Raw genomic sequence first — 12,709 nt, forward strand, 5'->3', positions numbered from 1 at the left:
AAAACAACACATCATTTCACAACAATGCCCATTGCAGCATTTGCCATGAGCTGTTTTCCATCCCACATTTATTGCATCTGCTGGATGATTTTTGGCTGTGTGGGTCTGCCAATTTCCCTCTATGCCGCCAACGTCTTGAGGTTATCCTGGCTGTTTTCAAGTACCTCGGGGTTCCTATTGCAGAAGAGAAAACAGAAGGGCCTACAAATGTCCTCACGTTTCTCGGCATTGAGCTGGACTCCGTCCAAATGATTGCTCGCCTTCCTGATGACAAGCTGGCTGACTTGCGCTCTACGCTTGGCTCCCTCCGAACCCGCCGATCCCTGAAACGCAAGGAGCTAGAACAGTTACTAGGCAAAATCAACTTTGCGAGTCGGGTGATCATCCCAGAATGAACGTTCATGCGCCGCCTGTACGACGCTCTGATGCACACCACCAAGCCGTACCATCATGTCCGCCTGTCGTATGGTTGCCAATTAGACCTGTTGTGGTGGTCACACTTGCTGGAGGGGTGGAAAGGCAAAGCCCTCCTGCTGCAATCCCAAGTAACGGCGGCAGACGATATCTCCATCGAGACCGATGCCTCTGGCTCGATCGGCTACGGTGCACTCTACGGCCCTGAATGGTTCGCATTCTGTTGGCCTCGGCACCTCACGGCACGCTGCATTACATTCAAGGAACTCTACCCGATCTGTGTGGCATGCGCTACCTGGGGCCACAAGTGGAGCCGCATGCGCATCTGTTTCCACTCGGACAACACTGCAGTAGTTGCTGTCGTGGCATCTGGCACCAGCAAGTGTCCTAAGGTGATGGCGCTTCTCCGACAAATTTTCTTCATCTGTGCGAAGGGCAACTTCATGATCACTGCACGCCACATTCCTGGCGTCACCAACGTGCGTGCTGATGCCCTATCCCGCCAGGAGCTCCTCCGGTTCAGCAACCTCCACCCGACAGCCAACCGGAACCCATCTGACCCAAGACGCCTTCCATCCCTTCCTGGGGAGACAGCGTCAGCACCTTGTGCCTCCTCGTGATGCAAGCCTGCCCATCTCTCAGCCGGTAAGCTGTAATACCCGAACTGAGATCTCTGAACACATTGACAGCTCTGCTGTCATTTTCTGTCCCAGCACTCTGCTGTGCCCCAGCTTTCTTTCTTGCCCATTGCCTTATCACACTAGGCAACTATTGCGCAATCTCTGGTGTCGTAGTGGGAATAGGATGCTTTATCAATTTGGGGAGTCAATCTCGCTCACCAGGCTCATCCTGCCAGTGCGGCTCACACAGCCCACCCGGCTCTCAAAAGATGCGACAGAGTTACTCACCTTGCCGCCAACATAAAGATGCGGCCAGGGTCACTCACCCTGCTGCCACTAAAAATAATACTCACTGCGAGCCTGGCAAACAGCGATTGACAAACCACTCCTATCCCCACAACTCAATGCTCTCAATGCTGTGTAGTGTGCATGCAGATGGGTGTGTTAAAGAGATAGTAAAATTATTCTATTAACCCTTTCACTGCCGCTGTCGACTCCAGTCGACAGCCCATTCATGCACTCTGAGTGCCGCTGTCGACTGCAGTCGACCAGCAAGAATGTAGTTCCCAGTGCCACTGTCGACTGCAGTCGACAGGCCGACTGTTGTCGCCACTCACCTGTTCTGTAAATGTTTCAAGACAGCCTCTTGAATGATTCTCGTTTTGACCTTACCTTGTCTGTTTATTCATTCATCTTCCTCTGTCTCTGAGTCACATTGCTGCGAGCGCGCACGTGGAGATGCTCCAGTTTTCAGCCATGTCGTCTGTTCCGTTATTACGAGTGTCCATGCATGCTATTGTTCTACTGACGCTGATAATTCTCTCCTTCTGTCTAGTCGTGTTCTACTCTGCTTCTCTGTCTCTCTTCTATTCTGTTTCTGCTTCGAACGTGTAGTTGTTTGAGCTGCTCTCGTGATAATTTATGTGCATTTTTGAAACCCTTTGTACCCGCGATCATGCGCTTGTACAACTGCGCTGTGCTGTATGAGTATGACTGAGCTATGACTATGAGTCATGCTCGCACTAGCTATGATGCCTTTTGTGTCACGTGTCCGTGTATGTCGTGGCGCAAGCGCGCTGTGCCTTTGCTGGCCTTTTTTTGCTTCCTTTTGCAGTTTTTGGTTTTGGAGTTATGCCGGTTATGGTTGAAGTGTGTTTGCAAGGCCAAGGAGAAATCCAGAACGTCTAGTAATGGTGTGTTGTCCCATTTGCGTTCGGAGAGTGTGCCTGTGCACGTGTATCGGAATTTGAATTCTTGCCTGTAACACCGACTTCGCCCAGTTTGGGCGACTATTGCTGTATATTGCATTGTTGATGATGGTGTGGGAGCTGCTGATACGCAAGGTGGGTCTTTTTGAGTTGGCAATTTTAGTGTTATTGCCATTGTCGATGTTGCTCGCGGTCTGTCACTGGCAAGCTCCACCGCCGCAAGAGCCGACGGCGGAGGATCAGGAGGAGGCAGTGGGACCGGGACCGCAAGCGGCACCACCCCAGCCACCTTGCGTATCAGCAGCTCCCACACCATCATCAACAATGCAATATACAGCAGCCACAACTAATCCACCATCCAAGCCCACTATTGAAAGACCAAGACGATCAACAGCCAACTACAACAGAAGCTACGCACTCAACGGACAAGGGCGCAAGGAGGGGCGTGACAGCAGGGTGATGGCCGAGTCCCGTTCAATGGACCAAGTCAGGCGGGATAACAGAGAGAGCGGAGAGGAAGCGGATGATGGGACGGACGGTGAAGGGAGCAATGAGGCGGAGAGCGACGATTGTAGTGATCGTGAGAGTGCCGGTGAGAATGTTAGTGTTGTGCGTAGGTTTCGTGGTAGCAAGACTTCAGTGTACAATCATCTGTTGGCTAGTCCTGATTGTTGCAATTCGTATTTCGACTCTTCTTTCACTGTGTTGTGCCGTGGTCGTCATGGTTATGGACTACAGTTAAAAGTTTTGGAAGCCATCTGTCAGCGTCTGTATAAGCCTAATTTGTATGTACAAAAGGATAGTATAATTGGGTTGAAATTGTTCAAGTAAAGTGTCATGTTTGGTGCGGCCAAGCTTGGCTGTTAATTTTCTAGGTGTAATGTACTGCTGTTATTTGTTATCACTTTGTCCCTTTCTTTTCCTTGTTCATTTTCAGTTGCAAGTTAAGTTTTAGGACACGCATTCGTTATTGCTCTCGCTTTCATTGATAAAATTCACACTTGTAAATTTCACTGCTGTTGTTCTTAGTGTTATTTCTCTAACTTAGATTTTCTATGATAGTTCAATTTTGTTTTCATTGTCCTTTAGTACAACAAAGATTCCAAAGAAGATCTCAATGCTCTGTCCTCTTGGGAATCTTTAGCATGGTGACGGCAGATTCTTGGCCTTGTCTATTTCCACCATGTATTCTCCCAATACCCCTCCTTGTTGTCTCACTTCCAGCTACCCTCTTCCCAAAGCAGTCGTCACCCTTTATCCATAATTCTTCCTAAAGCTGGCACCTACTTTCGTAAATCAACCCTTTTTTCTTTGAGTGTTGCCTGGAATAAACTTCCTGAAGATATTCGTTCACTCTCTACAACAGCGAAATTTAGTATTGCTGTTCGTCGGTATCATTCGCAATCTATGTCTTCTTTGAAAGGTATTCCTGACCTTTGTGTCTAGGCTAACCACATCTATGATAGTTTTAATAGTTTGTGTATATTTCAGTTATAGTAGTCCGCAATGCTGCTTTTCTAATTCTCATTATGATTAGCATGCAATGTACTACCCGAAGAACTGAATTTACTTCTTTTGTACTCTATAATCTAATGTATCTTCTACCTCTTCTCCCTTACGAACATACTTCCTCATTTTCCATACTTACTTAGGAGACTCCCTTCGATAGGCATCTATTTGCCTCTGGAGGATCCGTGAAATAAAAATCAATCAATCAAAAAAGATTCCTGATGAGTGTTGTACGAAAACTTGTTTGAATCCTCATTTTCTCTACACTATTTCTTCGCATTTTTATCGTTTTATTGCACATTGTCTCCACAGTTTTACATTACATGAATAAAGTGTACACAAATGTCGATCCAGCTTGTATTACTGATTGCGGTTATCAAATAATTTTAATATCTCTTTTTCTTTTAGTGATTGGTGTAGCCCAGAGACCGTTTGGAGAGTGAAGATGTATGGATATAGTGGATGGCTACAGTGGAGTCTTCGCATTGTGCGAGATACTTTACTTGATACATTTTCTTTCTAGACAAGCACAGCTCACTCTTTGGATGAAGACACGCGTTGTTTCATGGTGGCCGCCAACGCCCCGAGTTGCCGGTCGACGACTTGAATTATGGCCTCCTTGCATTTCACTTCACGACTTAGATCATCTTGGTTCTACATGTGCAGAGCAAACACAGACACCCCTCAACACGTGTTACCACAGGAAGTATGTTTTTTTAAACACATTTTGTCACTGCGCGTAGGAACTTAGGAAGAAAGAAAACCATACTTCAGTATTTCCTTTTTTTGCAGACTAAATGTACAGGGTTAAGACTACAACTGACAAGCGTAGTTCATCTAGAAATTGTCCAATTGCATGCACTGCAGTGCTGTTTTTGGATAGCACAAGCCTAGGACAATCAAAACGTTGCCCTTTTGACCGCTACGAGGTCCGAGCGTCCCTTTTTAAGTTGCTCTGCGGCGGGGTTCGCCGCTGCGTGCACCTTCTCTTGTGGAGTTGCTTTTTGCCTTCTTCCTGGACTCTCTTTGCAATCAGAACAAGAAACTGCTCCTCTGAGTTTTGTGTACGTGAGTGAGAGGGAAGTGAGAGGGGAGTGAATGGGGAGTGATTGGGGAGTGAGAGGGGAGTGAGACTCGCATCGGAGGCTCTCAATAACCCGATGACACTTACCATTTTGAGGAGTTCAAGATCCTCGCTCCTCTTGTCAAACTGCTTCTCAAGGCTGTTGAGCATGCTATTGATATGCTGTAGTTGCTTGAGACTTTCGTTCGTATCCCGAAGTTCAGTGTCAGCCTGCCAGCCAGTAAAGAAACGGAAACAGTGCATGCATTAAAACAGCGCCTACTTGGTGATGTCGTCCTCAGCATAATGCGTTCAGTGGGATCATCACAGATGGAGTATGACCCACATTACAATCTGTAACAAATATAAATTGCCTCGTTGGCTGTCCACATGAATGATCTCTTTTGTTCCTATTGCAATGAATGGAGGAATTTGGTCACCCTGGTCACAAGCATTGCAGCATTGTTAATTAATAATACTTCCTCCGTCCAAGCAAAATTTTCGCTTATCTTTACACTTTTTACTGATACATTCCAGGTTCTCAGAATGGCGCCTAACGACTCAGAATGAGTTGAGGAGTTGTTGAACATCAAGAGAAACTCTCTAAGTCGAAACATCTAGAAGTCGTCCTTTGTCATCAGCCGACGCAGCACTTGTCGGGTAGTACTTCGCACCATTTCCAGAAGCGCAAATATTTCGTATCGACACTTTTCAAAGCGCTTCACCTCCTTCATGAGTATAATCGGTCGTGTTTCTTACCAGCCGAAGCGGACGAGCTCAGCGTCGTTTTGCAGGATCGTTCACGTTGACATCAGGCGAATGAGCTGGGTGAGTGACAACCCTGTCATCGAAGCCTTTCTTTTCCCCCTGTTTTGCCCAGTACCGATTCTGGTTCATTTTGCAGTATGTGGGCGAGCGTCGCTGAGTGGCTTTCTCAGCTTGAAGCTGGCGTGCATTTTTTACCGTACACACATCCTGTGCCGGATGCAATTAAACACGCTGGCTTTTCGCAACATGACACCTCTGCTCTGTACTCCAGTGGTACTCTAGCAGCACCCACCGTTTTGTTGACCAGTGACTGACTCCGTGTCTTTTTTACCAGTTCACTCGCGTTCAACGCGCTCTTCTCTAGGTGTTTCTTTACTCTTTGCCGACTTCGCCGACTTGTTTGGAACTGGTACACCTGAACCAGCAGATTTGTGTGATGGTGAAGTGCACAAGATGCAAAAATGGCTGTCAGACACCTGTCATTGGGCTGAAGGAGATAAGCGAAAATTTTGCCTGGGCGGAGGAAGTACAGTATTCCAGGACGTTTTCTTGGTACAATTATGGAACATGGCCAGCAATCGAGGACATCTGAGAGTTGTAATTGTTGTACTCCTCCGAGGTGTGATTTTTGGCGTACTGGGCCAAGCACAAGGAAGCCATCTGCAAAAAAACTGCAGAAAATGGTTGTTGTTTGATCCTTTGGTGTAATCTTTGTTTCTAGTCGAAGCTAGTTGCTGTTTGGAGCAGAAACGCTGAAATTGACTATTTTCTGCATGTACTCATTGTTGCGGATCCGATCAGGAAAGAGCTCTCATTCTCTCACCTCTCTTCTCACTCACGGCTTCTGTTGGAACGTTCTCCATTTGTTAGTGTTTGTCTTTGTCTACCCATATATTACTCAGTACGTCGTAATTTGACACCGCTTGAATATTCTTACCTTGCGCATTTCACCGTTTGCAACGTGGCTCCTCTGCCTCAGTTTCCGTTCTATTTCTCTGACAGGGGCAGCAACCACCCGTCTGGTGGGTGCCAGCATCTCCCGGCAGTCGCGTTGGAACTCTACAATATGTATTGTTCTTCGATGATTAGGAATCTGCCTTTCTAGCTCTTCGCCATCCGAACTATTATTTATTTGTGCTGTTTCTTGCAGCACTCGCTTTTGACCTTTTTGCATATGTCCGCGTGTGCACTGATGACATCATGCATTATTTTCGGTCACGTGTCTCGCTTCGCGCTTGCAGCTTGTCATTCAAAATGCTGGAAGTTGAAACTGCGCTCGCACTCGTCAGATTTCTTTGCTTGCTGTTTTCTTTGCCAGTCGAGCGTGGGGACGCTACGGTGTCATCCTCCTTGGCTGTGCGCCCGGTACGGGGCCGGGTACGTGCGTCCCCAGCTCTCCGTTCTTGGTTCTTTTTTCTCCTTTGATTTTGATGCTTCAATGGAGTTTTGGTAGTTGTTGTTTGTTCGAAGACATGTGTTTCTAAACTGTTTGTGACGAGGGATCTCGCTCGACCCGTGTGTTAGTCTGACGACCTGGGACACGTGCACGTGCACGACACTCATACATGTACTCATGTACTCAGTCATGCAGTCTCACTCGTATTTTAGCTCTTTTTCTGGAATGGATGCTGCTCTGCACCCCTTGGTGAACATTTCCTGCGCTCGTGGAGCAGCTGAAAAGGACCACTGGTATGTCTGGTTCCTGGTTTGAAAGTGGAGAGTCGACTTTTGTGCCTTGAAAAAGGAGTAGAGAGCGATAAAGGTACGTCTGTGGCTTATTTTTGAGTGCTCCTCGTACATTTTTGATCGTGATAGAAATTCTCAGACCAAAGTCAGACCAAAGTCAGCGCGATGATGGCCGTACAGTTTTCTTGTGGATTTTTTAGTTGTTTCATCTCGTATCTATGTCAGTATTGTGATGGTGAAGTGGAGAGGGTGATTTTCTTCCTCTAGGCTTCGTTCGGCCGACTTTGCTTCGTCCTCGTTGAAAAGTGATCCTGAAAAAAAAGGTCGATTCGCAAAATTATGTTGATTTTCAATGTACGTGATGACATGCGATTGCTGGCTATGGGAACCTCATGCTGTGGAATATTGCATGCTTGTCAATAGTGCATGCTTGTTAGAGATTGCATGCTTGTCAGATATTGCATGCTTGTTAGATAATGCATGCTTGTTAGAGATTGCATGCTTGTTAGATATTGCATGAATAAGAGTATTGTCACAAACTAATGGTTCGCACCAAGCATACATACAAGCATACAAGCAATCGATTATACAGTCTTCTTTCTTCTTTCTATCGTGTCTTCTAAAGTATTTTACTTACCTTTTGCGCCATGGTACGCCTACGACGTTCCCATGGTCTTCACGTACGACATACGGTTTTCTAGCCCTTTTTCCTGGAGCTTGTCTCCTCGTGTCGTTTCTGTTTCATTGGTTTTACGTTGTCTAATGATAAGCAACAGTTTGTTTGAGTCTAAGAGAACCCAAGATGCGCTCGCGTTGAGCCAAAGCAGCCTTACAAGATACCATTTTGTAAATTGGTCCTTCGAGCCGGATAGCCGGATTCGAACCAGAGAAGACTAGAGATGGCAGATAGTATTGGTCCGCAGCAGAAGATCGCCAAGGCTAAGGCGAAGACGGAATATACTAATGTCCGCCGTGGGTTGCTGGTGTCCATCGTATCGGAAACCGTGAGTGTCGAGGAGATTAAATATGGGCTACTAATGCTCGAGAACAGGATGAACTCCGTGATGGAGGTTGTTTCAGAGCTGGCAGATATATTTTGCAAGAATCCTACTTATTTAGAGAGTTTGGCAAAGGAGACTGCAGAATTAGAGGTGTCGTACACTGAGGCAGTGACGCAGGCCAGCACTACTTTAGCAAATATCAGCATGAGTAGATACAACAGTGCACACACAAGCGAAATCACGGGGTTGCGATACACCCGTCACCCAGAGAGAGTTCAGGCATATTTGGAATCCATTTCAGCTACAGACAAAATACGGACTGCACAGGAGCAGCTCCAGTGGAGTAGCAGTAGCATGCAAGAATTAGATACATCCAGCACGAGTCGTAGTGTACAGGCCAGTGGCCAGAGTGAACCCAGTACTAGTGGTAGTACCGTACACATTCCCGCATCGGATGCTAACACCGCAGCTACGGAGCTTGTGTTTGTAGGCCAGGATAGTGCATGCACGAATGTAGTCATGTCCATGCCTGATGTATCTGGTATCCCGTCAGCAGCTACAGGGGCCACAGGGCCAGCAGCGCGCGACCTCGACCGGAACAACGTCCCAGCAGAGCAGCGCAAGCAGCAACAACCAGGTGCCGGTGTTGGCGTGAGTACAGATTTGCGTCTGGCTGTGAGCAGTAGTGACACCGGTACCAACCCTCGACAGTCGTCAGTCTCGTCACCGTACGACGTCGGACGTCAACAGATCACGCAGAACACGACGAGCACGAGTACACCAGTCTCGAGTGCTGGTTACACCAACACAACACGAACAAACGACAATCGCACATTCACGATCACAGCTGCAACACCAATGCTGCAATACGGAACAACAACTACACCAACACAACAACACAGCCTCAGTTCAGCTCGTACACTAACTGCGAGTGGTACGTCGTCGAGAGTGAACACGACGAAATTTGCTCAGGGTTTCGGCACCGCGACTGACCCAGCGTCCGCTTATGGTGGTCCAGCAGCATCAGCATCAGCCTCTTTTGGAGCACATTCCCACCTGGCCCCGGCCTCTGCGAGTACGATCCCCTACGGTAGCCGCTTGCCGCTCGACGTACTCGGAGTGCCACAATTACAAGCAGCCCAGACGGGCCAGAGTCAAACCCCGCAATGGACGCAGTCAGATACGGCAGCTAGCCAGTGGCCGCCGCCGTGTAGTACAACGCCTAATTTAGCTGGTTCGACACAGTGGTCACCAGTTCCACCTGCAGCAGTGTCGTCCAACAACGCCGCTTTTGGGGTACAGAGTCTACAGACGCAGTACAATGTCAGCGGTTTGTACCCATCACCAGCTCTACATCCACCAGTCAACGCCGTTTTTGGTGGATCGCCTGCACAGAATGGAAGTGCACTGTACCCAGGCCAACAATCAGCATCCAATTATGGCCCTTATGGCGGAACCCCAAATGGGTATGGATTGACTGGACCAGTACCAGGATTCACACCTGGTCCTTCGCATGCACCGCAAGGCAATCCACCATCAGACGTTTACCGTCATTTAAGAAAGATCAAGATACCAACCTTTGACGGCGACAAAAAGCTATACGACACATGGCGTACGTCTTTCAACGTCTGCGTCGATCAACAGCCTCTGTCACCGGAGCTGAAGCTGTTGCAGCTCAGGCAATATCTGTCCGGTCCACCGTTGAAGACTGTTGAGACGTATGGTTACTCGGCAGCGGCCTACGCAGCAGCACTCCAGCGACTTGACCAAAAGTACGGAGGTGAGAAGCGCAAAACAGCCGTCCACATGTCCGCGCTCCAGGACATGCCAGCAATCCGTGAGCGTGGCACAGCCAAACAGCTCGAGCGTTTCGCAGATCTTGTGCAAGTCGCCAAGATTAACTTGATTGATGCTGGCCGTCAGAATGAGCTGTCGTACGGTACGTTCTGCACTCAGCTGCAGCAGAAGCTGAGCCAAGATCTGTTAACGGCGTACCACCGGTGGCGTTGCGATAACAATATTGTCGAGTCGGTCGACTCGCTATTGCAGTGGTTAGTACGGGAAGCAGATTTCCGCACGGAAGCGGAGGAGACCCTGCAGAGTGTCTCGCATAGCGTTGCAGCCACACGTCTGATGAGCAAGCCTGCCAAATCAGACATTTCCACAGCAGCAGCTCTTACCGTCACCTCATCGAGCGTAGAATGTGTGTTTTGCGGCAGCGGACACGAGTCCTCGCAATGTTCGTCCATCACAGACATCAAGCGCCGCAAGGAGCTGATACGCAAGAATGGTCGTTGCTTCATCTGTCTGAAGAAGAACCACATGGCTCGCGACTGCAAGTCCAAGCTGAGATGTAGCAAATGCGAGCATCGACATCATACGTCCATTTGCGAACCCAAGTCGTCAGAGCAGCCTGGGACTGGCGCGAAGACATCATCTCCACCATCTAGACAAGGCGGAAGTGGAAAATGGTCGAAGCCAGTGTTTTCGTCAACAACCGCAGCTACTGTCAGTGACAGCCGAGCTGTATTTCTACAAACTGCACAGACTGCCTCGGTGGTCTCGCCTCAACGTCCAGATCGAAAAGTGCCTGTGCGAGTAATGCTAGACGGTGGGAGCCAACGCTCGTACGCTACATCATCGGTACTGACTCAGTTGGATGTGCGCCGCTCCGGTCAAGAACGTGTAGTGATAAACGCGTTTGGCGGCGAACAGCCAAGCCCAAGCACACTCCGGGACGTGGTCGAACTGGACATTCAGTGCGTCGATGGCAACCGGATTCGTGTCAACTGCATCGTCGTGCCATCAGTCTGTGCACCCGTGCAAAATCAGCACACCGCAGATGTAGTCACAGCTTACGAGTCTCTACAGAATCTCAGTCTCGCCGACAACTGTGGCGGCTCAGCTAGTATCGACATTCTACTCGGCGCTGATGTTTATTGGCAGATCGTCACGGGCGACATCGTTCGTGTAGATGATGGGCCAACTGCTCTCGATACTCGCCTCGGGTGGGTTCTGTCCGGACCAACAGGCAGGTGTAATTCAGGCATCATCTCCACTAACGTCGCAACCAATCACGCTTGCGATGTCGAACCATCTACCGTGCAAGATCCAGACAGCGCTTTGGTCCAGCTACTCCAGAAGTTCTGGCAGCTTGAATCCATCGGCATCTTGCCTAATGAACCGGACACTCTGCAGCTGTTCCAACAGACCATCCGCTACGATGGGCAGAGGTACACGGTCAGGTTGCCATGGAGGGAGGATCATCGCGCGCTTCCAGACAATTACAGTCTGTCCGAGAAACGGCTGCAGTCAACACTCAAGAAACTGCAGAAGTCACCAGAAATTCTGAAGGAATACAATGCAGTAATTCAAGAGCAACTTCAGAAGGGCATCATCGAGGAGGTGCCAACTACAGAGCACGACGTGGTGGGCGAAGTACATTACCTGCCTCACCATCCTGTCATTCGGCAGGACAAGACCACTACGAAGGTTCGTGTGGTGTACGATGCCTCAGCCAAGGTGAAGACGCATCCGTCCCTGAACGACTGCATCCACACGGGACCACCGCTGCTCGAGCAGATCACCAGCATACTGCTCCGGTTCCGAACGCATGCGGTAGCCTTCACCGCAGACATAGAAAAGGCGTTCTTGATGGTTGGGATTGAGGCAGCCGACCGCGACGTCCTACGCTTCCTCTGGGTCGACAATCCCACAAGCGCTCAGCCGGTACTCAAGACGTACCGATTCACGCGTGTTGTCTTCGGTGTATCCGCTAGCCCATTCTTATTGAACGCTACCCTGCAACACCATCTCGCCAAGTTTGATCCCGAGTTCACTACGAAGCTGCTGCAGAGTCTGTACGTGGACGATGTTGCGAGTGGCGGCAACAGCAATGCCAATGCGTTGGAATCGTTCAACCGTGCCAAGAATCACCTTGCAACAGGCGGATTCAACTTGCGCAAGTTTGTCTCCAACTCCGCTGAATTGAATGAGATCGTCAATGGTACCGCAGCGACACCACTGTCGACTAACGGTCTGCCTACCGTCGCCGTGGATAACGACTCGTATGCCAAGACCATGTTGAACGGCTCATCCGCAGCCACCACCAAAGTCCTGGGCATTCCATGGGACAGGACATCTGACCGTCTTACGTTCAGCGTCGACGAAGTGTTCAGCACGACCAAGGTCGACTCGCCAGTAACTAAGCGCCAAGTCCTATCGGCGTCAGCCAAGGTGTATGACCCCCTCGGACTCCTGGCACCTATCACCATCACCCTCAAGGTATTTCACCAACAACTATGCCAGTTGAAGATGGGCTGGGATGACCCATTGGAGGGAGAGTGTCTTGGCAAGTGGCAGACGATGATACGGGAATTGAAGGCCATGCCACCGGTCTCACTGCCACGGCACTACGCAACAGACGCGAACGGCAACATC

The 12,709-nt window shown here is 49.2% G+C and overlaps 1 protein-coding gene across 3 annotated transcripts in view; it reads right to left on the bottom strand.

Moving 5' to 3' along the window:
- LOC135816054 (phosphatidylinositol 3-kinase regulatory subunit beta-like) overlaps window positions 1-12,709 on the bottom strand; it is a 51,253-nt gene that overhangs the window by 17,729 nt on the left and 20,815 nt on the right. For all 3 annotated transcript variants that reach the window (XM_065329419.1, XM_065329418.1, XM_065329417.1), the window contains 2 exons: window positions 4,923-5,045; window positions 4,290-4,405 (listed from right to left, as the gene is read on the bottom strand). In XM_065329419.1, the coding sequence (XP_065185491.1) occupies window positions 4,290-4,405; window positions 4,923-5,045 (239 nt within the window). The remainder of the gene's footprint in view (window positions 1-4,289; window positions 4,406-4,922; window positions 5,046-12,709) is intronic.

The sequence above is a fragment of the Sycon ciliatum genome, chromosome 4 (genome assembly GCF_964019385.1).
Source record: "Sycon ciliatum chromosome 4, ocSycCili1.1, whole genome shotgun sequence".
NCBI classification, from domain to species: Eukaryota; Metazoa; Porifera; class Calcarea; order Leucosolenida; family Sycettidae; genus Sycon; species Sycon ciliatum.